Genomic DNA, 25,208 nt, shown 5'->3' on the forward strand with positions numbered 1-25,208 from the left:
AGAGATCACTATCAGATACAGTTACATTTTTTTAACGTTTTAAGCATAGAATATTTGAGTCTGTTTATTTTGGCGAGGTGATGTTGGGTTTTGTTGTTGTTATTTGTTTTATTTTGTTTGGAGGTTAGTGTTTCAAGTAACTGTAGATAAAAGAAGAAACCTTTGTCTTTTACTGATTATTATTTCTATTAAATATGGCCACAGTCAACAGGCACATGAGTTCAGACTTATAAAGATAAACAATAAATTGAGCATTATCAAAATGTGCAGTTTTCACACATTCCATTGGTTGGCTTCACATACCACTTGATTTTTTTTTTTTTTTTAAGGAAATTTCATTGCCTTTAGTTGTGCTATAAGGGGGTATATTTGCATATAAAGAAAAATGAAGGTGGATGGCCTAGGGCTATACCACAGTTGTAGGCAGAGTGCATGGCTGGCATGGCCAAGGCCCTAGGTTTGATACCTAGCATTGCATAGGCTGTGGTGGCATACATCTATAATCCCAGCATTTGGAAGGTAGAGACAAGCTGAAGATTATCTTTAGCTATGTTTATCAGTGTGAAGCTACCCTGGGATGTGTGAGACCCGCGAAAGAGAGAGAGAGAGAGAGAGAGAGAGAGAGAGAGAGAGAGATACCACTATACAAAAGAATAAAAACATCCTACCTGTTTCAACCTCATGAAGAAAGTCTCTGTAAAAGTCTTTCTGCTGAAATACCAAAATCTCTCATTTGCAGGATATACACGAACTACTGTCTCCAGGAGAAAGCGGACTGGCTCCACCACCTCTGTGACTACCATGTCCACTGCAACAGTCATGTACACCCGTTTATCTGCAATAGAAAATTTCTGGGTTTTATTATTCCTTGATTATTAAATAAAGTCTATTAAATTACACATGAATTATATATCTAGACAAGAATATTTCCTTCTAAATATTTATTTTTAAATACTTTCTAACCATTGAATAAGTATGTAATCAGTAAGTTCCAGGAACGTTCCTCAGGCACTGATCATCCTATCATAATCAAGTATCTAAGTCTCCTGACAGATGTCTTATTTACCATTCTCCAAATCAGATCCTTAATATAAAACACAAAGACTGTAAAAAATTGGAAAAGGCCTGGGGTTGAATTCCCAGCAATGAGAATATATAAACAAAATATGAAGATAAATTTTACTCTAAAATTATCAGGTTTCTTAGACAATCACTAGAAAATCAAAGATGCAGGTTTTCAACCTGAAACAGAAATGACAGAAACTCCCGGTGATTGCAAACTAGATGCTCAACCCTCCCATGTTAAACCTGTACAGCAGAGTAATGCTGATATAAACATCTCTGTGTGGTAAGAATTACAAGAAAAAAATCTGAAGAATCAGAAATACTTTCACTGTTCATAATGCATATATCCTCCAAAAAATAATTAACTGAGTTGGGGACATGGCAGATAATAAAGTTATTTCAATGTTCTTCACTAGAAGAGCATATTTTACTATTAGTAATCATTGATGTTTCCTGTCTTTAGCCAAAAGTCAACTGGGGACATAAAATAAGGACCTAAATAAATAAATAAAGTTAAAAGATGAAACAAGATGATGTATTATATTCTAAACATACAATTTAACAGAATGAAAATAAAGCATTTTCAATAAAACTATAAATCAAGTAAAACTTTAACTTTAGTTTAAGGGAAGATCAAAGATCTAAATTCTAGACTGAGTAGATAATAAAAATGTTAGTAATGTATAATTCTTAATTAAAATGGTAAACAAAGGTACACAAGTTTCCAAAATCTGTTTGCTTGTATATGTTATCCCCCTCCATCACACTCGCCCAAATAGAACAACTTTACAGCCATATATAAAGCACATCAAGTGCTTTTCACATATCAAATACGAGCAACCAATATGACTTTCAAAGGATTTGTTTTCCCCACAAAAGCATGGAAAAAATACAAGAAGGAACTTCATAAACATTTACGAACATTCTAAATAAATATATCAATTTAAATAGGCTTTAGTACTTTCTAAAAATATAATAAAGCAAGATTGTTCACAATGAAACTTCTGAAGTAGAAAGAAATATCTTAAGGAAAGTCACCTTTCGGTGTTTCTTCATTAAGAGCCAGAAATATTGGTGCATTGGGGTTCCACATGCCCGTGATGACATAAGCTCTCCCATCATAGCTCTTCCCCATGGACTCCTAGAAAAGTTCAAACGGGAACATAGATACTATACACAAGGAAAATTATCATACTCTAAAATTATACACTTAGTCATTTTAATTTATTAAAATATGTATCTACATTTGAATGAGGCTTAAGTTTTACTATAAATTTCCCAATGCAAAATTATTTCTTTGAGTACTGTTATATCTAGCTATCTTGAAACACAGGTTCAACAGAAAGATATATTCTTCTCTCATGAAAAGAGGTGTACCCATTCATGCTGAGTCACAAAACTAAGAGTTGTAAAGTTGTATTAAACATGAGCTTTTGTTTGCTGACTAAATATCTAAATATAAAAGACCACAATATAAAATTACCTGCACTAAGTTCAATTCCTAGCACCAGAAAAGAAACACAAACACATACACACACACACACACACACACACACACACACACACACACAATTATGTACAGAAAGAATAAATTAATAGCAAATCACAGAAAGGAAAAGTTGTAATGTTCTCTCAGTCTTCTCCTAATATTAATGGTCTTAAATGCTACTATACTTCATGGCAATACTATCTTCATACGTAACCCTTTAGTACCTATAACTCACTATTAATCGCTGAGGACACTGTTTATAACCTACAACTGCATCTCTATCTCTGTCCTCTTTCTTCTTCCATCCCACTCACTTCCTCCTCCCCGACCCGGCTCTTTCTTTCCTTTCATCCTCTCTCCTTCCTCCTGCCCACCCTCCAATTTAGTTTTTATCTTTTCTCCCTAGCTCCTCTATTTTAATGTTTTTACTTAGCCAGCTACTGACTCTTATTAAAACTAGCAAGGCCTACAGTGAAAACAAAACCATACACAACTTGTGCATATGTGTTTCAGAAAACGAGACAAAATGGACATTTCTCTGAATTCCTGTAAAATATTTTTCTAGCATACTACTATCAATTTGATGGTCAAATTGTATGGCATAGGCTAAGAATCCTGCACTCCAGAGATGCAGTGACTGAAAGGAAACCTACTAAGCAACTCCACCCTAAAGACAGTCATAAACTCATCCTTCCTCTCCTCGATACAGCACGCATGCACACATGCGTGCACGTGCACATGCACATACACACGCACTGCTCTAGCTCTCCACTACCCTACTATTGGTCTCCATTCTATATGACTGAATGTTTGCTGTGCTTGAGAACAGATGAACTAGAATAATCAAAATATTTCTTTCAACTAACAAATACAAGATATTAGGCAATATGCCATAGAAGCTTAAAGATTTCAGCAAGAACTGAAGCTGTGACAAGCCACATATAAAGTAGCAAAAGACAATGAGGTTAAAATATAAAGAACAGCATTCAAGTGTACTAGTTAATAGAGAGACAAGAGAGAAATAAAGAAAATAAACATTAAAAACCACTTCTAAGTTAGGTGTACTTGCATACAACTACAACCCCAGTACTCAAAAGAGGATTCTGAGTTACAGCCAAGCTTAGGTTATACGGCAAGACGTTCTCAAAACAACAAGAAAAACATTTAAAAGTATGTATCATCCAGACAAAAACCAGGTAGGTGATAGGGAAGAAAGAAGGAAAAGAAGGAAGGAGAAAGAGAAATATCAGAGCATAAGATCCACAAGACAGGATGAAGGTGAGTGGCAAATAGGAGAAAATATAGCAGTTTATCACACACACAGATAAACTCCTTAAGGAAACTTTACCTCCGTGTTTTCCACATACATACACTTTCCCAATGTACTTAATTACAGTATGTGTTTTTTTTAATCCAGTGTCAGCATATGGTTAACTATAAAGACCCTCATACCCTGGAGCATCTCTAAGGCTAGAACAGGACCTAGATTTGCCTAGTTTTCTGGGGTTTGTGGTTTTGTGCTGTTAGGCTTTTCCTGTGTCATCAACAGTTATGATCAGAAACACCTACTTCCTTTCTACCCTACAACTCCCCTAACCAAAAATATTCTCATTATTAGCAGAATCCTGAGTCTCTGCTACTTGTATTCTTCATTCCCCCAAAAGAAATAAAGTTGTATTAACATGTGATTTTATTTATTGCATGCTGATAGATAGATAGATAGATAGATAGATAGATAGATAGATAGATAGATAGATAAATTATGTTTATGATTAATCTGTTCACAGGACTTAGAATCACCTAGGAGACAAATCTCTAGATGTGTCTGTAAGGACGATTCCAGAGAAACTGAGGTGAGAAACACCCACCTTGAATGTGTGACACACTACTCCATGTTCAAGGGTTCAGGACTGGAGTAGGAGAGTACCAGCAAATCCTGCCCTTTGCTTCCTGGTCTTTCCAGATGTGGAGAGTCCCAACTAAATGTCATTTCCACCCTGAATTCTACCTATGCTGCCTCCTGTACCCTCTTAAACTATGAACCAGAATAAATATTTCTTCCCTTACACTGCTTTTCACCCTGTATTTTGTGATAGCAATGAGAAAAGTATCAAACACATTGTTACCTATGACTTTCCCTTTTGAGTGAGTTCCAGGACAGCCAGGGCTATACAGAGAAACTCTGTCTCGGGGGAAAAAAAATTGTTCAATACACCCAAGAGATAAATACCATTATTGTCATTGGGAATATCTTGCTGGGTGAGTCATTGTTATGGCTTCTTGTTGGGTTAAGGGTGCCCCGAGTCCCCTCTACCCCAGGGCTGTGGCCACTAGTGGAGGCAGGATGCTGGAATTTTCACTGCACTTAACCCACACCAAGCTGGTGTCAGGGTATGAGAAGCCACTAGACATTGCTCCGGAGTTGGGGGAGTGCAGTATGAGATCTCCGGGGACTGCTGGAGCTGGCTTGGGGCTCCTGGGCATCCCAGGCACCACTGGATGCCACTGAAGAGCTGAGAATGAAGTGGGGGCCCATGTGGGTATGAGCGCTGAGAGGACTTCTCCAAGAGACTAAGCAGCCTGCTCTTTATTGAAAGGCCTGTTCCACTGCTCCCCATGGGGGGATCCCGATGAAAAGAGACAGTCCATGGTTTTAAAGCATTTATTGTCATGGCAGAGAGTGGCAATGAGTAAAATCCCACTTCTCAGGGGCAGGCCTAGGGTTAAATACCTTTTGCAGGGAGGAGTGTCTGGGAAGGGGAGTTTATTGGCTAAGCCTCTAGGCCTTGAGGTGCCTCATTAAAATGGAGATCTGTCTTGAGGCTAAGTGACCTGTGCAGGGACTTAGGGCTTTGCCATTAAGTGAATGATGTCCATAAACCTATGGAGAGCTGTGGCCTCATGTCAAGGGCCTGGTGTCCAGGAGCATGGCAAAACGCCTACTGTCCCCTGCAGGGTCACCTGGGTTTCAAATCTTAGCTCAACCAGAAACCAGGCTGCCTTTCAGGATCCTACTGTTTGTCAGTTCAACAGCTGGGTAGGATTATTGATTACTTTTCTCCCCTGGTATCATTGCATAATTGGACTTAAGGCCATGTAATGCAAGAGAACTCATGTCTGGTACAATAAACCTAGCCTCCACCCATAGGTGGTGAAATCATAGATGGTAAGGAAAAAAAATGACCATTTTTCTACATCAATATAGCTTCTAACTGCTTTGTAAACATTCATTGTTATATCTACAGATAAATATAACTCTCAATCCTGATCTAAAAAGCTTTTGGTAGCAGATGGAGACTACTACAAAGATCCACAACTGGTCAAAATGCAGAGAACAAATGACCATGGAGTGCCCAGCCCTAAACAGAATATCTACAGCACAACCCTACACCTAAGGCTCAGAGAACACTAGGGGAAATGGAGAGAAGAGTCTCAGAGCCAGAGGACCACTAGGCATGACAAATAAGCTACAGCCACGACAATGCAACACTGTCATTGCCTAAAACAGACTCGTATAATGAGCACAGCACTGGACATGCCACTGGAGATGGGCAAAATTTCACAAGTCCCTACCTGTAGTAAGAACAATGGGCAGCAAATGGTTGTTATGAGAGAGAAAAAAATCACTATTTTCCGGGGATGAACTTCCTAATACATTATCTAATATCATGTGATTATCCATAAATACATGTGCATACCCACAACACAAATGTAACATTCAACAAGTGGCGGTGAATGTGTACATGTATATGTATGGACATAACAATAGCAATTACAGAAGAGATCATGAATCCAAGAAAGACTGGAAGGAAGAAGAGTAGAAAAGATATAAATACAATGTTTTCAAATATGAAATTTTAAAAATAATTTTATCATAACAAATTGCTCAGTATGAATAAAAAGACATTTCACAAACTGGTAAATGTAACATGCATGCCTTTTCAAAGTCTGTTAAAATAAATGAAGTGGCAGAAAACTTGTTTTCAGTTTCACATGACATTTGGGTATGTCATAGGAGCAAAAATATGTACATCTTACTCTAAGAGCAAAACTAAAACTATTTATGCAAAGTTGCAAAGCATGTAGCTTTTGCTTATTACATAGACTAACCTGTTAATAACTAGAACTACCTCCTTGGTTTCAATATAAAGTATTGAGTTCCTTTTTATTAGACAAAATCTAGCCAAGGGTGAGTGACCATATATTAAGATATGAAGATTAACAACACCAGATAAAAGTAAATCACAACTATTGATAGCAAAAATGCAAAGCCGAGCACTGTCCAACTGTTTGTTGTGCAGTAACCCCACTTCTATTTCCTGGAATATGAATACTAGGCCTTTGATAGTGATGACTCAAAAAAAAATGGAGTCAAACTACACAGATGTGACTAAGGAGCTGCAGAGGTTTACACCACCTTTATAACTCTGTAATCTGACTCTAGGTTTTATGTGGAAATTTCTAGCAATGATTTACGTTTATCCTATAGATTCTGAAAGACCGTAACTAGAACCCAGTATCTTAATTTTTTTATACTGCCTCAGGACTCTCAAAAAGACTTCCTCATGGAATTCTTATGGCTAAAAATGTTATGACTTGCTTCTGGAAAGCCAACATTCATTACTGATGTGTTGTAGAGAAAGGTAAAAGAGAGATGGATCAACAACTAATCTGTACTAACATATTCAATGTAACTGGCTGTCTTCATGTGACCTATCCAGGCAGTATTTCCTCCCTGTGTTTTTAGATAAAGCACTTAACCATTGCTGTAATTACATACTCAAAAGGTCTAATTTCACCACAGGAATAAGTGCGCACAGCTACTAAGAACTCTATTTCATGAAGTCATTGTTTTTAATAGCTGAATAATACTCCATTGTGTAAATGTACCATATTTTATATATCCATACCTGTGTTAAAGGACATCTACACTCTTTCCAGCTTCTGGCTAGTATAAATGAGGTTGCTATGAACATAATGGAGCATGTATACTTGTTATATGTTAGAGCATCTTTTAGGTATATGCCCAGGAGTGGTGTAGCTAGGTCCTCAGGTAATACTATGTCCAATTTTCTGAGGAACTGACAAACTGATTTCCAGAGTGGTTGTACCAGCTTGTAATCCTACTAGCAACAGAGGAATGTGCCTACTTCTCCCACATCCTTGTCAGCATCTGCTGTCACCTGAGTTTTGATCTTAGCCATTTTGATTGGTGTGAGATGGAATATCAGGATTGTTTTGATTTTCATTTCCCTGATGACTAAGGATGTTGAACATTTCTCTAGGTACTTCTCTGCCATTCAATATTCCTCATTTCAGAATTCTTTGTTTAGCTCTGTACCCCATTTTTTAATAGGGTTATTTGGTTCTCTGGAGTCTAACTTCTTTGAGTTCTTTGTATATATTGAATATTAGCCCTCTATCAGATATTGGTAAAGACCTTTTCCCAATTTGTTGGTTGCCATTTTGTCTTACTAACAGTGTCCTTTGCCTTACAGAAGCTTTGCAATTTTATGAGGTCTCATTTGTCGATTCTTGATCTTACAGCACAAGCCACTGGTGTTCTGTTCAAGAATTTTTCCCCTGTGACTGAGGAGCTGAAGGGTTTGCAGCCCCATAGGAGGAACAACAATACGAACTAACCAGTACCCCAAGAGCTCCCAGGGAATAAACCACCAACCAAAGAGTACACATGAAGGGACCCATGGCTCCAGCTACATATGTAGCAGAAGATGGCCTTGTCAGCCTTGGTCCTATGAAAGCTTGATACCCCAGTATAGAGGAATGGCAGGACAGGTAGAAGTAGAGGGAAGCGGGAGGGGAGAGGAGGTTTCAAGAGTGGGAAAAAGGAGAGGGGATAACATTTGAAATGTAAATAAAGAAAATATCCAAAAAAGAAAAAAGAAAAAAAAAGAACTATATTTTACACAAATCTAAAAGTGCTTGGCATACAACTAGGTTCTCGAATTTTTGAATAATACATTCTAATATTGCTGGAAAATTAGTGCTAACATAATTACTGTGAAATAATTAAAAGAAAAACTTCCCACAATGATATTTAAATTATATTTATGAAACACAGTTGAAAGGAAATATATAAAATATAAAAAATTAAACTCACAAAGTAAGGAATTTTATGCTTTCTCTAACATTTCTGTAACTTTCTAAATCACCAAGTGAATTTCATTAACAGCAGCATCAGAAGGCACTTCTGTTTAAGAGTTAAGATGCCTTGCTACCTTCACAACAAACATTAACCTCTGAGTATGTATCATTACTCTTTTTTGTTGCTTTCTTTGTTTGCTTTTGTTGCTTTTCGATTCAGAGTGTCTCTGTGTAGCCCTTGTTGTCCTGTAACTAGTTCTGTAGACCAGGCTAGCCTTGAATTCACTGAGACCTGCCTGCCTTTGCCTCCCAAGTGCTAGGATTCAAGGCTTGTGCCATCACTGCCTGGTTCTAATCTTTTAACAATATTCCTTAAAGAAATCTAATCAGTATCCATTGCTAAGTACAAATTCAACAAAATGGTTCAAAGAAAACAAATGTCACAGAGCTGCAGTTGACTGTGCATTAACTAAATTAAAGTTACATGCACTTTGAAAACATTTGCTTATTACCTTGAGTCAAAGGAGAGACTTGTTCCTAAGAAACCAACTGGCTGAAGGAGACAGGCCCTGTCACCACCGCTTTCACCCTACAGACAATTATTTGTGTACAAACTTCCTTTCCTTCATATATAATTTTAAGTTTGAGTTTCCAAATTTAATTACTGCTATCACAAAATTAAAATAAACAACTCTGACAACATGACAAATTTTAAAATATAAAATAACTGTCTTCTGTACTTGATTAGGACACTTAAGGTTGTCATTACCATATCCAGTAAATGCATGTCACTGTTCTTCACGTTTCGACCTGGGCTTAATAACATTCCAAAACATCTGAAAATATTGGGGGAAAAGAAAAGGAAAAATAAGGTATCAAGAATAACACAGAAGTCATGTGAGCAACAAGCCCTTACATAACTATATAATCTGAGGTTTGTACTCACAAAGAGCTTTCGAGTTTTTTTTTTTTTTTGAGAACACAATAAATAACAAAATTATATACAAATCATAAAGATAAGGTGTCAAAATTCTCAGGTCTTTATTTTACATGTAAATAACCAAGATCAGAAATTGTCCTAAAACTTATATTAAATTATTAATATGGTAGTAAGATATAAATTAGTGCCTAGAAAAATAAAGATTTTATTTGCCTTATAGTTTATTCTAAAACTACAGGTCATAATTAATTAACCCAAATTTAATTCCTAGTAACACATTAATGAATGAATTAATTAAGTTTGTAAAAAATTATTTTTAATATAAGAAATAGGACACTGTGCTCTATGTGTATGGAGCTAGATTAACAAAATGAAACTTTTAGTACCCTGGTCCTCATGAATCATGTCCACCACATAGCATGTTGCCATTATATACTCAGTTGAGATAAAAACCAGTTATACAAGCTTCATCGCTAACTGTTCTATCACACTGTTAACAATATTACCAAGTACATGATTAAGATTATTACCTAGTGCCCATGCTTCCTGGTGCTAACACAGCTTCAAGAATCTTACCAACACTACTTTATTTGGAAAAAGTTTTCATAAGCTCTAAACTTCTACTTTTTAAAAATTTCTAGGCTATCATTAGCTCTACTTTATGGGTAAGCAAAGCCATGTCCAGATCAGTTAAATAATACATCCAAGTTTATATTACTATTAAATAGGTCTTACAACTCAATATGCACTGTGACCTGTCCAGTGTCATTCTGCCAATGAACAATCACACTTAACAGAGCTTTTTACCATAGCAACCCTAAAATATAAAAACCATGCCAGGCAATATTTTATACAGGGAGTGAAGAACACAACTAAATCAAACATAAATTTTGAAAATTAAAAAAACAAATTCCAGGAGCTGCATCAGGAGCTCAGTGGTTGGGAGGCTGCCTGGTGTCCACGGGCTCCTAAGTCTGAGCGGTAACAACACTGTAAACTAAAGTGTTGGTTTTTATACTGGAGCTTCCAGTCTACACTTATTTCTCCTTCTGACACGCAAAGGCTCGCTTTCCTAACAGCACATTTCTCCACAGGTAGGACTCCATTAAGTAGTAACTGTCCTTCCTGGGCACACTGGGAGTACCTTGCTCAAGGCTTCCTTTGGTGTCTGGCAAAGGCCATACTTATACCAACAATAACGCTTGTAAACTCAGCAAATAATTCTCCAAACACATTCTTGGATCATTGAAAAACCAATTTGTTCTAATATTCAAACTTTTGCATTACATTATCTCCTTTAAATTTATATGAATTTTGTATCAGTTCTTCTACTGTGGCCTTACTTCTTGTTAATAATAATAATGTAATTGTTGTTCATGTGTTCATTTTGTGTCCTAAGTTCTCCTGCCTGTTCTGCTCTTTCCAGCATCTCTTTGGGTTAAGGACATGCTCCTGGATTTTAAACTTTTTTAAGTTACTATATGAAAGTGCTATAAAAATGTTTAAATCTATTTCCCAAAGCTCCTGCCTAAATCAATGCCACAGTTTTTAGTATATCTTCTCTTCTTTTGGTTGTTTTAGAAAATATAAAGTACTTTACCATTAATTATTTCTCAGTCACTTGGACATAAATGGTAAAACTACAATTCTCACATTATCTTGGGATAATAATCCTATATTATAGTTTGCAACAAAAAGACCTTGAAAGTTCAGGTTCCCTTAAATCGTAACACTCATCCCCTTAGTTCAGTGATCTCTGATGCACTCCTCTTTCCCTGGCTTATAAATAAAAACACTGCCACCAGCTAGCAGTATGACATTTGAGAAGCACCTAACTATTACCCTTGGGCCTCTGCTTTTTCATCTAGAAAACAAGAAAGGAAAAACAGAGGAACTTTAGCTCCTCCAACAATAAAACTACACACCTTTTATCAAGCCCTATTAGTAATTTCCAAAATATACTTCATAAAAAGCATATAAGACTTTTTATGCACACCATGAAAGCATCTACTAGGAATAAATATGTCAGGAAATATGATAGGTATTATTACTAACATAATACCTAATGTCAGTATTATGTGGTTCTCTAGGGATTTCAGAGCTTTCAACTTTGTTTAATTAATTCCATAAGCAAGGCAGGAAAGGAAACTGCTGTCTCACCTGTATTCTCGATGAGTGCACAGTCCAACAGGAGAGAAAAATAAGTAAACAGGCAATCACTGTCAGCTATGGTGAGTTCTATGATGCCAGTGTACTATATGTATGTGTATGCGTAAGTGTATATGTATGTATATGTGTATATGTATGTATATGTTTTATAGGGGTTATGTGCTCATGGTGGTAGATGCCCTCAAGCTGCAGTTCAGGTGGTTGCATGTCACCTGATATGAGTGTTGGTAATAAAACAAACAGCTTCTGAAAAAGAAGTATGCCCTTAACTGCCAGCCAGCTCTCCAATGCTCGCCTGCTTGTTTGTTTGATTGATTGTTGTTGAGACAGGGTATCATGTATTCCAGGCTGACTTAGACCTGCTATGTGCACTGAATCTATAGACTGATTTTGGTAGGATGGCCATTTTTACAGTGTTAATTCTACCAAGCCATGAGCATGGGAGAGCTCTCCATTATCTGCTCTACTAAATTAAAATATTATTAAGTTTTTCTTTCTCTTCCCTCAAAAGGTTCCAAATATTTTTGTAAATACTTGTTTCTTCTCCAATGCTTCCATTAAGGTGGTTGAAGAGAAATCTCAGCAGCTAAGAGCACACATCACTCCTTCCAGACAACCTGAGTTCAGTTCCCAGCACCCACTTCAGATGGCTCACAATCCCCTGTAGCTCCAGCTCCAGGAGGTCTGATGTCCTCCCAGGGATACAGACACACACATGACAGACACATGGACATATACATAAATCCTTTTTAAAAGTTTGTATTAAAAATAAAGATAAAATGTTATTAACTAAGCAATTTTTATTAGTAAAATAAAAACAATTTTACTCTTTCTGTAAGTATATAAATGTATTCCTAAATCTATCTGCCTAAAATGGTCCCACAGATGTGGGAAAGGCTTAGGAAAGAAAAGCAAGATGCAGTCGTTCACTGCTGCCTTATTAGCAAGCTATATTCCTTACCAAGGTAAATACCATGCTGTATCACCATGCCAAAAGGAAAAAAAAAAAAACACCTTTATAGCTCTCGCTTTGGTATAAACAAGTCTATACATGAGAAACCTGGAATGAGATAAGCACATGGTAAAAAACTACCACTAGAAAGTTGTTACCTTATCAATTTCATGACAGTTAGAGCTATCTAAAATAATTATTTGGGTTCTGTCAACTTGTTTGTTTTGCTCCCCCAAAAAAGAATTAGAAGCTTTAACTGTGGGACCAGCTAATATCATTAGAAAGTAGTCGGACTAATCTACCAACTGAGATCCAGTGATGGAATAGAGCACACAAGAATCCAAACAGGAAAGGCCTACTACAAAGAAACACTTCAGGCCTGGACAGACGGCTCAGCAAGTTAACAGCACATACTGTTCTCCCGCGTCTGACTCTCAGCATGCACAGCCACCTGCAATTCCAGCCACAGGGAAACCAACTCCTCTAGCCTCTGAGGGCACCTACACTTATATGCATCTATCCCTACACAAGCACATAGGCATAATGAAAAACTATAAAAAATTAAAACTTTAGAAAATCATTTACTGTAATAGGAGGAATAAAGAGCAAGTGTCCCAAGTAAAAGTAAAATTGAAAAGGGTGGGGAAGATCTTTCCATGACATTCAGATCATCCTACAAAGGCAGAAGTAATTGCAGCCCTTTGGATAGCAAAGTTTGCTGTACCCTCCAGGCAAAGTCAGTATGCTGACAACTAAGTGTGGCAGCAGAAAAGCAAAGAAAATCAAGATTCCTGATGTCAACACATAACCAATGTGCTACAGAGCCTAGAGCATACTATATCCATATTGAGAGGTTCGCATGGTTGTCTCATTGTACCAAAACCAAAGGTATGAGATCATGGAGAGACTGCATGCATGTGCAGATCTGTGGCAAAAACAAGAAAAATAATCACAGCATATCAGAAGGGAAACACCTTCTCCCTGAAGTGTCCTTCTAGCACCCTCTACTGTCATTGTTGAATATTGTGCTTTCTGGAGAAGGAGAACTGTCTAAAGTTCCATGAATCAGGTATGAGAGATTTGGAGACAAGAATAAACTGACAAGTGACATACAGAATACTATAAAGATTTCACAGCTTATACAAATATTTAAGCCAATAAATTGAGAAATGTGTACTATAACATAGTAGTATGCTATTTACCAAAAAAGCAAAACTAAACTAAACTAAAAGCCCACCAAAGAGATCTGAGGTCTGTAGATTTTCTTAATGTCAATTTCCTACTTGTGATACTGAACTATAGCTATGCAAGGGTTTCCATTGGCAAGAACTGGATACCTGCACGTGAAACCTCTCTGCAATGTTGATACAATTTCCTCTAAATCTATACTTTTTCAAACTAAGAATTGTTTTCTACTTAACTCCACCAGACAAAGGAGCACATACTTTATCCCATTGGTCATAAGGCAGAAGCAGATGAATCTCTGTTAGTTCAAGGCCAACCTGGTCTACACTATAAGCACCTAGCCAACCAGGGATAGATAGTAAGAATCTATTTCAAATGGCAATCCAAAATGAACAAACAAATCAACAACAAAATGAACTCTTAAGACATCAATCAACATACAAGAATACATTACAAAAATTGTATGTCTTCATTATTCACATGGTGTACTGGTTGGTTCTTGTAAATTTGACTCAAACCTAGTCATTTTGGGGAAGAAGGCATTGTTAACAGAAAAAAACAGCTCTATCAGACAACCCTGTAGGCAAATTTGTAAGGCATTTCATTGAATAGTGGCTGGTGCGGGGCCCAGCCCTCTTGGGTAGTGCCAACCCTGAGCAGCTTGTCCTGGTTTGTCTAAGAAAGTAACTGAGCAAGTAAAGGGAAGGCAGCTAGCAAGCAGCAGCCCTCTGAGCTTCTGCCTGGGTTCCCACTCTCAGGCTTCTGCTTTGAGCTCCTATCCTCTCTCAATGGACTGCAATTTGGGATATGTAAAACAAATAAACCCTTTCATCTCCAAGTTGTTTTTAGTTATGGTGGCTTAGAGCAGCAATAGAAACCCTAACTAAGATATATGGAAAAGTAATCTTTGAAATAAACTCCTGAAAAGTAACTGCATTACGATCAGATAGTCAATGCTTACTCCAGTGGTGTCACCTCCTTCTCCAGGATACACTATCTAGTCCAGGAACAGGAAAGTTTTAGTCCAAAGACTGAGAGATAAATAAGAGTTTCCAATAATCGACCCCACAATTCACCTCATAATGTCAACTGCTCTCTACCAATTGTGACTTTTAGTAATTAGTAAAGGACATTGAAAATAGTTTTGTACAAACAACATTCTATCTTCTAAAACCAAGAATAAAGGAAAACAACAGATTTTAATCATACTGCCTTGAATAAATTCCACAGAGGACAAATAAGTTCACAGAACAGTGTGACACAACCCCTCCCCACCCCCCAGAACCTCAAGCAGGCTGAACCAGACTTTTTGTCCTTGCCAGAACCAGCTAGCCCACCTAGGGCTTATTTTCACTTTAGGTGAAGTCTATTGTTCAGGCAAGTCTGCAACTTCCCTAAAGGAGCCACTCCCTGCTGAGCTGCTTCACCTGCCTTGATCATTGGACCATGATCAGAAAACCTTGACTTGATCTCATTTTATTCTCTCTCCATCCCAATTCCCCACTTTCAGGCCCCTGCGGTTCTTTCAGGAAACAGGTCTGTGTAGCTGCTGGACAGCTACGGAACAGCACTTAAAATATTATGTGGAGTATGAGCTATCCCTCTAATTTCTTGAATTATTTGGATGTCTAAAACATCTGATTTGTTAAAATGTTAAAGTGTTCATGAATATATAAACTTACATAGGAAAACAAAACATGCTAAAAAAAAAACCTAAAATCTAGGCAACTTCATGTCAGTGACTCGAGCTTCTTTCTAAATGAAACTCTAATGACTTCCAATGTTAAAGATTTAAAAAAAAAGGACTCATAAAAATCAGTAAAAAGACCTAACATTAACTCAGCAAAGAGGAGAGTGCAATGTTGTTTTTCTTCTATGGTGCGAAAGATCAAATCTAGGGCCTGGGTAGTTAAGTCCTTTTCCACTGAAATACATCCCTAACACCTTAATAACAAATTAGCTAAAGCAGAAAAATAATAATTCAAATTCTACCATCGACTGACATTAGTAATAACAAACAATACTTAGAAAACTATTCTGTTAAAAGATAAGGGCCACGGGTTGATTTTTTTTTTTTTAAGTACTCCATAGCTAAGAATCTTTTACTGGAGAAACTAACACAAGGAAAGGTACCTGTCAATCACTCACACTACAGGATGTGACATTTATCACTACCCTTTCTTACTATATATTTTCCCTCGAGGCAGACAGCACAAATTAAGTACTGAGGCAGAAGCTATTATGGAAACATCTCTAAATTATTATGCAGATGTTCAAAGTCTTAATTATTACTCTATATCATCTGCTATGATCAGTGCCTTCCAGTGATGGTATGTTGTAGCACTTTTCTCCAGATGTGTAGCTGCATGTTCAAGTTGTTGGTGTAATAGAGGGCTAGAATGCAACAGGAAAGAGTGGGTAACCAGATAACGTTCAGAAATACAGACTATTACAATAATAAGAGAAACACATATTCCAGCACTGGGTGCCACACAGCTCTGTAGGGAGAGAAAACACTTACTACCTGGATCAGAAAAGAAATTCCTCCTGTCACATAATAATCAAAACACCAAATGCACTAAACAATGAAAGAATTTTAAAAGCAGTAAGGGAAAAAGGTCAAGTAACATATAAAGGTAGGCCTATCAGAATTACACCAGACTTCTCACCAGAGACTATGAAAGCTAGAAGATCCTGGGCAGATGTCATACAGACCCTAAGAGAACACAAATGCCAGCCCAGGCTACTATACCCAGAAAAACTCTCAGTTACCATAGATGGAGAAAACAAGATATTCCATGACAAAACAAAATTTACACAATATCTTTTCACAAATCCAGCCCTACAAAGGATAATAGATGGAAAACATCAACATAAGGAGCAAAACTACACCCTAGAAGAAGCAAGTAAGTAATCTTTCAACAAATCCACACAAACCTAATTCCACCTCTTACAACAAAAACAACAGGAAGTAACAATTACTTTTTCTTAATATCTTAATATGAAAATTAATATTATCAATATATCATAATTGATTGAAATCCAAAAATATAAAGAATTTGAAATTTATTGACTGTCATCCAATTGTCTCTCTAATTTGGTAATTGGAGAAATAGGTTCAATATTATACAATCCATGTATACTTTCAGCTTGTTTGTTCATGACAGTGTCTTGCTGTGAACAACACAATGGTCTTGAGATCTTGCTTCTCCTATCTCAGCCTCTCTATTAGTAGTAGTGTTTATTTCATGTTTTTACACTATACAATGGTTTTCAGAACAGCTTACATATTTTAAAAGTATATACCCAAAAGAAATGTAGACAATTAAATTTGGAGGGGGTTTGTAAGAGAACAACAAAGAGTGAGACTGAATGCTTTGCTTGACGTTTGTAACTCTTGTATCAAATTACCATAGCAAGAGCCAAGATTTAAGCTCTACTAAATACAAAACAAACAAACACACATAAACACTTTATATATTTATGTTCATTTAAGAAAATATTAGTAGTGATGTATTATTTTGAAATATACAGTTAATACATTTGGAGTTATTTAAAATTTATATTGAGAAAAACGTATGTATTTTCAGTACTGCCATAGGCAAGCATCTACATAAAACTGTTAAATTGATTGTTGTTTTATATCAAACAAGTTTTATAATACTCATTTTTATTGTTACAATATTTTATAAATTTTAAAGAATATGACAAAAAAAGATATTATAGGTATTGAAGAGGGGTCTCTGGGAGGAGTTAGGGTACAAAAGGAAGACAAGAATGTGATTTAATTCTATTTACTTAAAATATGTTTTTAAATGTTAACAAATTCGGATAAATTGAAATCATGTAACTTTTCTCATTATAATACAATAAAACTTAAAAAAGAAAAAAGAAACTCACTACACAGAAATTACCTTAAAAAACACAAATGTTGGAATTTAAGAACTCAATGAAATAAAAAGGCCAAAAGCTTCGTCAGCAGATCAGATCAAACAAAAAGATGTCTGTGCTTGAAGACAGTTGAGAAAGAAGAGGGGAGGCAGGGAGAAGAAGAAGAAGCCTTCAAAAGTAACACAACACATTGCCAGACCATTATTATGGATTCCAGTAATTCCAGAAGATGAGTGAAAGGGAAAAGACAATTGAAAAAAACAGTTTCATGAAACAAAGGATGAAACAGAGTCTCCCAAAGACACACTATGATCAAATACCAAAGTTACAATTCTAAAAACAAAAGAAAAATATCAAGTTACATATAATGGAAGGCCAATCAAACTTACCTCATACTTCTTAAGAAAGAGTCAAACCACATAAAGAAAAAAAAACTTCACCAAGCAAAATTATCTTTAAAACTACAGGAAATATTTAGACAAGCTGAAGTCTAAAGAATTTATCACCACCAGAGCAGCATATAAGAAATACCTTAGGGAATCCAACACTAGAAATGAAATGATAAATATTATCATTCAACCCAACAAATGCACAAAATCCACTAGAACAACAGATACACATGAGAGAAAAGCAAAGTAAATGGCTATCAGAAAACTACCTAATCACAAAACAAAGCTAAAAGGAAGGAACAAAACTACATAAAACAGTCAGAGTGTTAGCAAAGTGGCAGACAGACCATACTTACAAGTGGCACAGAGTAAGGGTGGATTAAATTCACCAAGCAAAGGACAGAGGTTGAATCAATCTTTTAAAAAAGGGAAAACACTGAACTAAATCTTACCTGCTAGTTGTAGGTAAAGAAAAGCATAGACTAAGAATAAAGAGCTAGAAAATATATATGTGTTTGTGCATGTGTGTGTGTGAAAATATAAAAAATGATCAACAGCAGCAATAATGTCAGAGAAAGTAAACATTAAGAAAATATAAAGAGATAATAAGGTTCATTTTTTATTAATAAAAGAGCCAATTCAACAAGATGCAACAAATGTAAACATATTTTTGAAACATGGGCCCTTTCAAATAAATAAAAAGCACACATTATTAAATATAAAGGGAGAAAGATACGTAAGTATAGTAAATGGACCAGACTTGCACTTTTCTAAGTGGACAAATCATTCAAACAGAAAATCAACCGGCAAATATGTAAACTGAGTCACAGAACAAAGCAAACAGACTTAATGACTATATCTGAAAACATTTTATCCAATAGCTGTTGAATATACATTTTTATCAGCACTCAGAAGGCTGAGACAGAAGAATTCCTGTAAGTTTAAGGCTATCCTGATCAAAATAGTAATTCCAAGCCAGGCAGCACTACAGGAAGTGAAAGAATGTGTTCCAAAGACACAAACGAGAGTGATATAGGTAAAGGCAAAATTTCCTGACTATGACTCTAACAGTCCAACATATACCAGCATGGATTGTACATGAGACTGTATCAAAATTAAATACAAATTAAGTCAAAATTAAAAATAATTAGTAACATAAAGAGACTGCCTGCAAGTTGTGAGAAAACCTTTGCCAGACCTTTGTCTGGCAGGGAATAACATACAGCACTACTGTCTTCCAAAGGCCCATCAGAATAACCCATTAAGCTCCTCTTTGGTGTTCAACTGTGTTTTGACTCCAAAATGTGAAAATCTTCCACATTTCTCAAAAATACAACACAGTTAGGTCTGTCACAGCAATAGCCTACTCTGATAACAACTTCTATATTATTTACTTTTGTGGCACGTAATGAAATGAACCACCAAGACTAAGGTAACTGAAAGAACTAAGAGTTTATTTGGTCTTATGGCTCTAGAGAGCTAATTCTGTGATTATGCAGTGAAGGCACTGCAGCAGTAGAGGGGAACTGTGAGCTCACATCTTCAACTAGAATCACAAAGGAGAAAGAGACAACTTGAAACAGCAGTCTTTAAACTCTCAAACTCTCCAATGATATACTTCCTCCAACAAACATAACTTGCCTAAACTCCCCAAAGAGCACAATCAACTGGGAATCAAGTGTTCAAATGTCTGATATTACTGGGGATATCGCATTCAAAACCCATACCAGACAACCTTCATTCTATCCCAAGACATTCTATTCTGAGAATCATATAGAGGTGGAAGGAGAAAGCCATTTCCATGACTCTGCTATAGCACACACATTCAAACATCAGTTATACATAATATATGCAAAGAAAATTTTTAAAAATAAAAATAGAGAGTGGTCAATAAAAATCTAGGCAACACACAGAAAATAACCCTAAAAACAGAACAGTACAATAAAATCTCTTCCCATAGGTCTTACAGGTTTATGTGTCATATTTATGTCAATAGTGGGTAAGTAAGGAAAGGAAAATACAATAGAAATTGTTGAGACAGGGACCAATTCTCATTTCTCTTCTTTTAAAATATAGTATATTATTACAGACAGTGTTAAATAATACATTTCATGTTTCAAAAAAAGCCAATAAAATTCTATATACTTCATTATCTTTTTAAATTGAAGCAGGAAAGAGAAACATGAATTTTAGTAGGAGATAGACTCAATTCAGAATCATCTGTCTGACCACAGGTGACATGGAGGTTATACCTCCATGCCTCACATTCCTCAACTGTGAAACAAACATAATCACAGTACCTAGGTCATAGTAGTCATAGGTCACACCGCCTACAATAGTATACAGAAAAGAAGGATTAAGTAAGGGTTAAGTACCTAACTATAAGGCTGTGTATTTCAAGTACTGTGCTAGGAGCTGAGATAAGCCAAATAGTATTTTCTGATAAAGGAGCTGAGAGAGACAGCAGCAGTATATCAATATCAATATATGAAACATCAATATATGAGGTGCCTGAGAGTGAAAAAAAATAGTTTGTTTCCTAATAAATCTGAAGTATTAAAAAAAAAACCTAATAATTAGAATTCCAGATGGGTGTTATGTGCATCTGGGATTTAATGTGTTATTCTTTCTACTTTGGAGTATAATGGAGATTTCACATTTTTACTTTGATATATATTTTAAATAAATTTTATTTTCTCTTTGACAAGAAACACTCATTATATAATCTAAACTATATTTTTTCTTTTTTTAAATTAGATATTTTCTTTATTTACATTTCAAATGTTATTCCCTTTTCTTGTTTCCCCTCCGAAAATAACCTATCCACTCCCCTCTCCCCCTGCTCACCAACCCACCCACTTCCGCTTCCCTGTCCTGGCATTCCTGTACACTGGGCATCAAGTCTTCACAGGACCAAGGGCCTCTTCTCTCACTGATGTCCGACAAGGCCATCCTCTGCTACATACGCAGCTGGAGCCATGGGTCTCTCCATGTGTACTCTTTGGTTGGTGGTTTAGTACCTGGGAGCTCTGGGGGTACTGGTTTTTTTCACATCAACTGTCTTTCTATTACAAAATAACTGTTAGTACATGTGTAGATGAGAGTGTTAAGAATTCTCTTGCTGAGACTGCCACCTACTGGATTAATCAAATTCTACCATTTACAGTTTATGATTTAAAGGCATTAAATACATTTGGCATAATAAAAGGCAAGGTTTTGTTTCTTTTGAAAACAGGTTAAACTAAGTATTTACAAAATCTCCCATATCACAGATAATTTTTCCAAAGGAAGTTTTATCAAGACTCAGCCTAAAGCAATCTCAAGCCAATCCCCAGATACTACAGAAATCAGCTAAAAAAAAAAAAAGAAAGAAAGAAAGAAAGAAAAGAAATCAAATAATTTCCATGAATTTATTAACCATTACTAATTATAACCCATAGTTGAAAGTATGAGATTATCATCAAGATAATTATGTTATTTTACCTGCTAGAAAAAATCAACTCAAAATGGATAAAAGGCCTTATAATTTTGAGCTATTAGAGAAAAACAAGCAGAAAACAGTTCAACATAAAAGGATTGGCAATGACTTCCTGAATAGAACTCCATGATAGCAAGAACTAACAGATGAGACTGCACTCGTTAAGAAGCTTCTGCTAGGGTGACCAGTACCAGAGGAAGGTTAAGCAGTTATCCATCTGTCAAGTGATTAATTTTCAAAACATATAGAAATTAAAACCTAAAAGCCAGAACAAATAACCCAGTCAGTGAATGAGCAAATAAGCTGAGCAGTCCTCAAACAAAGTACAACCAATAAGTCCATGAAAAGACGAGCAGCAGCCTTTAGGAGTCAGGCAAATACGAATGAAAACTATACTGAGGTTCCATCTTACTGCAGCTAAAATGAATGGCTAGTACCAAGAAGACAAGAAACAAATGCTGTCAAAGATGAGAGAGTTATGGTGTACATTCTTCATTCATGCTTGGGGAGGGATGCAAGTTAGTGCAGCCATTATAGAAATCACCACCAGTTCCTCACAAAACTAGAACAGAACTAACACCCACTCCTATTGCACCACTCTAGTGTAGACTCAGAAGGAAGGGGGTCAGAGTAAACAACCAACAGGGATACCTGCATGCCCATGCTCACTGCAGCACTATTCATAATAACCAAGTTGTAGAGTAAGCCTAGGTGCCTGCACTGAATGACTGTACAAAGAAACTGTACATAATGGAGTTGTAATCTAGAGTAGGAGTAGCATAAGAGTATAAAGGGAAGTACTTGGGAAAGGGAGCAAAGCAAGATAAGAGGGCAGCAAGAAGGTGATAGAGTGGATGTGACAGAAATACATGTGTACATGAACACAATGTTACATGTGTGGCACACACTAACAAACCAGTTATCTAAGAGGTTGAGGAAATATTGCTATATTAAAATAAAACAATCATTCTGTGATAAAATTTGTATAGTCTCAAACATATATAATTTCTCTTTGTCAATTTTTGAGAAAATAGAAGGCTAAAGAGATGGCTCAATGGTTAAAAGAATTAACTGCTCTTCAAGAGGTCATGGGTTCAATTCCCAGTGCCCACTCAGCCACTAAGAATCTTATATAACTTCAGTACCAGAGGAATCCAATACTCTCTTTTGGCATAGACATAGACAAGGTGCAGAGACATACGTGAAGGCAAAACATTTCATATAGATAAAATAAAAATAAGTAAATCTAAGAAATAGGGGATCTGGAGAGGTTAAGCAGTTAAGAGCACTGAATTATCTTCCAAAGGACCTGGGTTCAATTCCCAGCTCCACATGACAAATCACAAATATCTGTAAGCTCTAGTTTAGATGATCTGATAACCTCATCTGGCCTCCAGTGGTACCATACACACACATAGTATATAGACACACATGCTGGAAAAACACCCATACACAGAACATAAAGAAATAGAGGTTGCCTGTTATTGTGCCACTTGCCAGTAATGACAGCATTTATGAAGAGGAGGCAAGATCAGTAAGTCCAAGGTCATGTCTAACTCCATACAGCTCAATATCAGTTTAGTGTACATGGGATCCTATCTCAAAGATAAATGATAGATGATAGATAGATAGATAGATAGATAGATAGATAGATAGATAGATAGATAGACAGACAGACAGACAAGCTGGTAGGCTGGCTGGCTGGCTGGCTGGCTGGCTGACTGACTGACTGACTGACTGACTGACTGACTGACTGACTGACTGATAGATCATAGGTAGTACTTGTCTAGCATTTATAAGGTCTTGGCTTCAATCTCTATCACAAAAAGAGGAGAAAGAGGAAAATAAATTAAAAAAAACAATATAGTAGGTGGTGAAATACCAAATTACTTTTAAAAATAATTATGCTAACATCTATAAATGTTGGAAAATGTCTAATGATAATAACATAAAATAATTTAAAATGTTTCTCTCAAATAATTTAAGCAGCAGAGGTTGAGATGTTGTGCTCTGTAAAAAAATATCTGTGCTCTAAGAAGCCTATTTGATAACAAAGACACTAAAATTGAAGGTTACTGAAGAAGGTAAATAAAGTTATTTTATAAATGTAAGAAGGTAAATGTCATTATTTTCTATTTTATTTTCAAAGTCCATATGTAAATGTTTAACCAAGTTAGTAAAGAAAATATAATATGGTACTCAACTACACATACATCCATCAAGGTCACTCTACTCAAGTTAATTGAAACAGAAATGAACCACAAATGAATGCTAAGTCAAAAAAGACAATTTAACACAGATCAGTGTTTGGGTTGTTTGGAAGTTTTGGTTTGGGCTTTCTTTGTTTATTTGTTTGTTTTCTTTGTAGTCTTAAAATGTCCCTTTACAGACTACTTACTAGTTATAAGTGGGGAAACATTAACAGTGAAGAAATCAGACTTATTGTTCTTGCAGAGGACCTAGGTTCAATTCCCAGCACCTACATCATATCAGACAACCTTCTATAACTCTATTCAGCTCCACAAGATCTAATGCCTTCTTCTGGCTCCCTTAGGTACTGTTCGTATGTGGTGCAAGGACATAAAGGCAGATAAAACAGCTATACAAACAAAAAATGGAACCAAAAAATTAATTAAAAATATACCTATTAAATATATATACTATATATACATATACAAATTCACATATCCTTTGGACTATAAAGATAGCTTAATCAGTAAAGTATTGACATATATATGAGACCTGAGTTTGATCCCCAAACCCAAGGTTAAAAAGCAAGTATGGTCTCTGGATAACTATCCAGAGACTATCCCACCTTGGGATCCATCTCATTAACAGACACTAAAACCCGACATTATTGCTGATGTCAAAATGTGCTTGCAGATACGAGCCTGGTATGGCTGTCCTCTGAGAGGCTCTGCCAGCACCTGACTAAGACAGATGCAGATATAGCTAACCATGGGATTGAGCCTGGGTACCTCAATGGAAGAGTTAGGGGAAGGACTTAAGGAGCTGAAGAGGATTGCAACCCCACAGGAAAACCAACAGGGACTAAACCATCAACCAAAGAGTATACATGAATGGGTGCATGGCTCCCGCTTTGTATGTGCAGAGGACTACCTTATCTGGCATCAATGAGAGGGGAAGCACTTGGTCCTGTGGAAGTTTGTTGCACCAATGTCAGGAGATGCTAGAGGGGTGAGGCAGGAGTGGGTGGGTGGGTGGGGAGCACCCTCTTAGAGGCTAAGGGGATGGGGTGAGGGATTTGTGGAGGGGAGACCAGGAAGGGGAACAACATTTGAAATGAAAATAAATAAAATAATAATTTAAAAAAGCAAGTACGGTACATTATTACAAAGCCTGAGGACATGGAGAAAAACAGCTATCCTAGCCTAACCAACAAGACCCAGGTCAATGAGAGACCCTGCCTCAACGTAGACAGCACCTGAGGAGGAACCACACCTGAGACTGGGGCCTCCACACACATGCACACATGCACATATACACATGTGCCCAGAGACAAAGACACACACACACACACAAAC

The 25,208-nt window shown here is 36.4% G+C and overlaps 1 protein-coding gene across 7 annotated transcripts in view; it reads right to left on the bottom strand.

Moving 5' to 3' along the window:
* Nucleotides 1-25,208, bottom strand: part of Rabgap1l (RAB GTPase activating protein 1 like) — a 723,114-nt gene that overhangs the window by 601,079 nt on the left and 96,827 nt on the right. For all 7 annotated transcript variants that reach the window (XM_031386689.1, XM_031386695.1, XM_031386710.1 and 4 more), the window contains exons 8-10: nucleotides 9,429-9,495; nucleotides 2,104-2,206; nucleotides 669-835 (exon numbers count right to left, since the gene is read on the bottom strand). In XM_031386689.1, coding sequence (XP_031242549.1) covers nucleotides 669-835; nucleotides 2,104-2,206; nucleotides 9,429-9,495 — 337 coding nt within the window. The remainder of the gene's footprint in view (nucleotides 1-668; nucleotides 836-2,103; nucleotides 2,207-9,428; nucleotides 9,496-25,208) is intronic.

Source organism: Mastomys coucha, unplaced genomic scaffold (genome assembly GCF_008632895.1).
Source record: "Mastomys coucha isolate ucsf_1 unplaced genomic scaffold, UCSF_Mcou_1 pScaffold1, whole genome shotgun sequence".
Classification (NCBI taxonomy): Eukaryota; Metazoa; Chordata; class Mammalia; order Rodentia; family Muridae; genus Mastomys; species Mastomys coucha.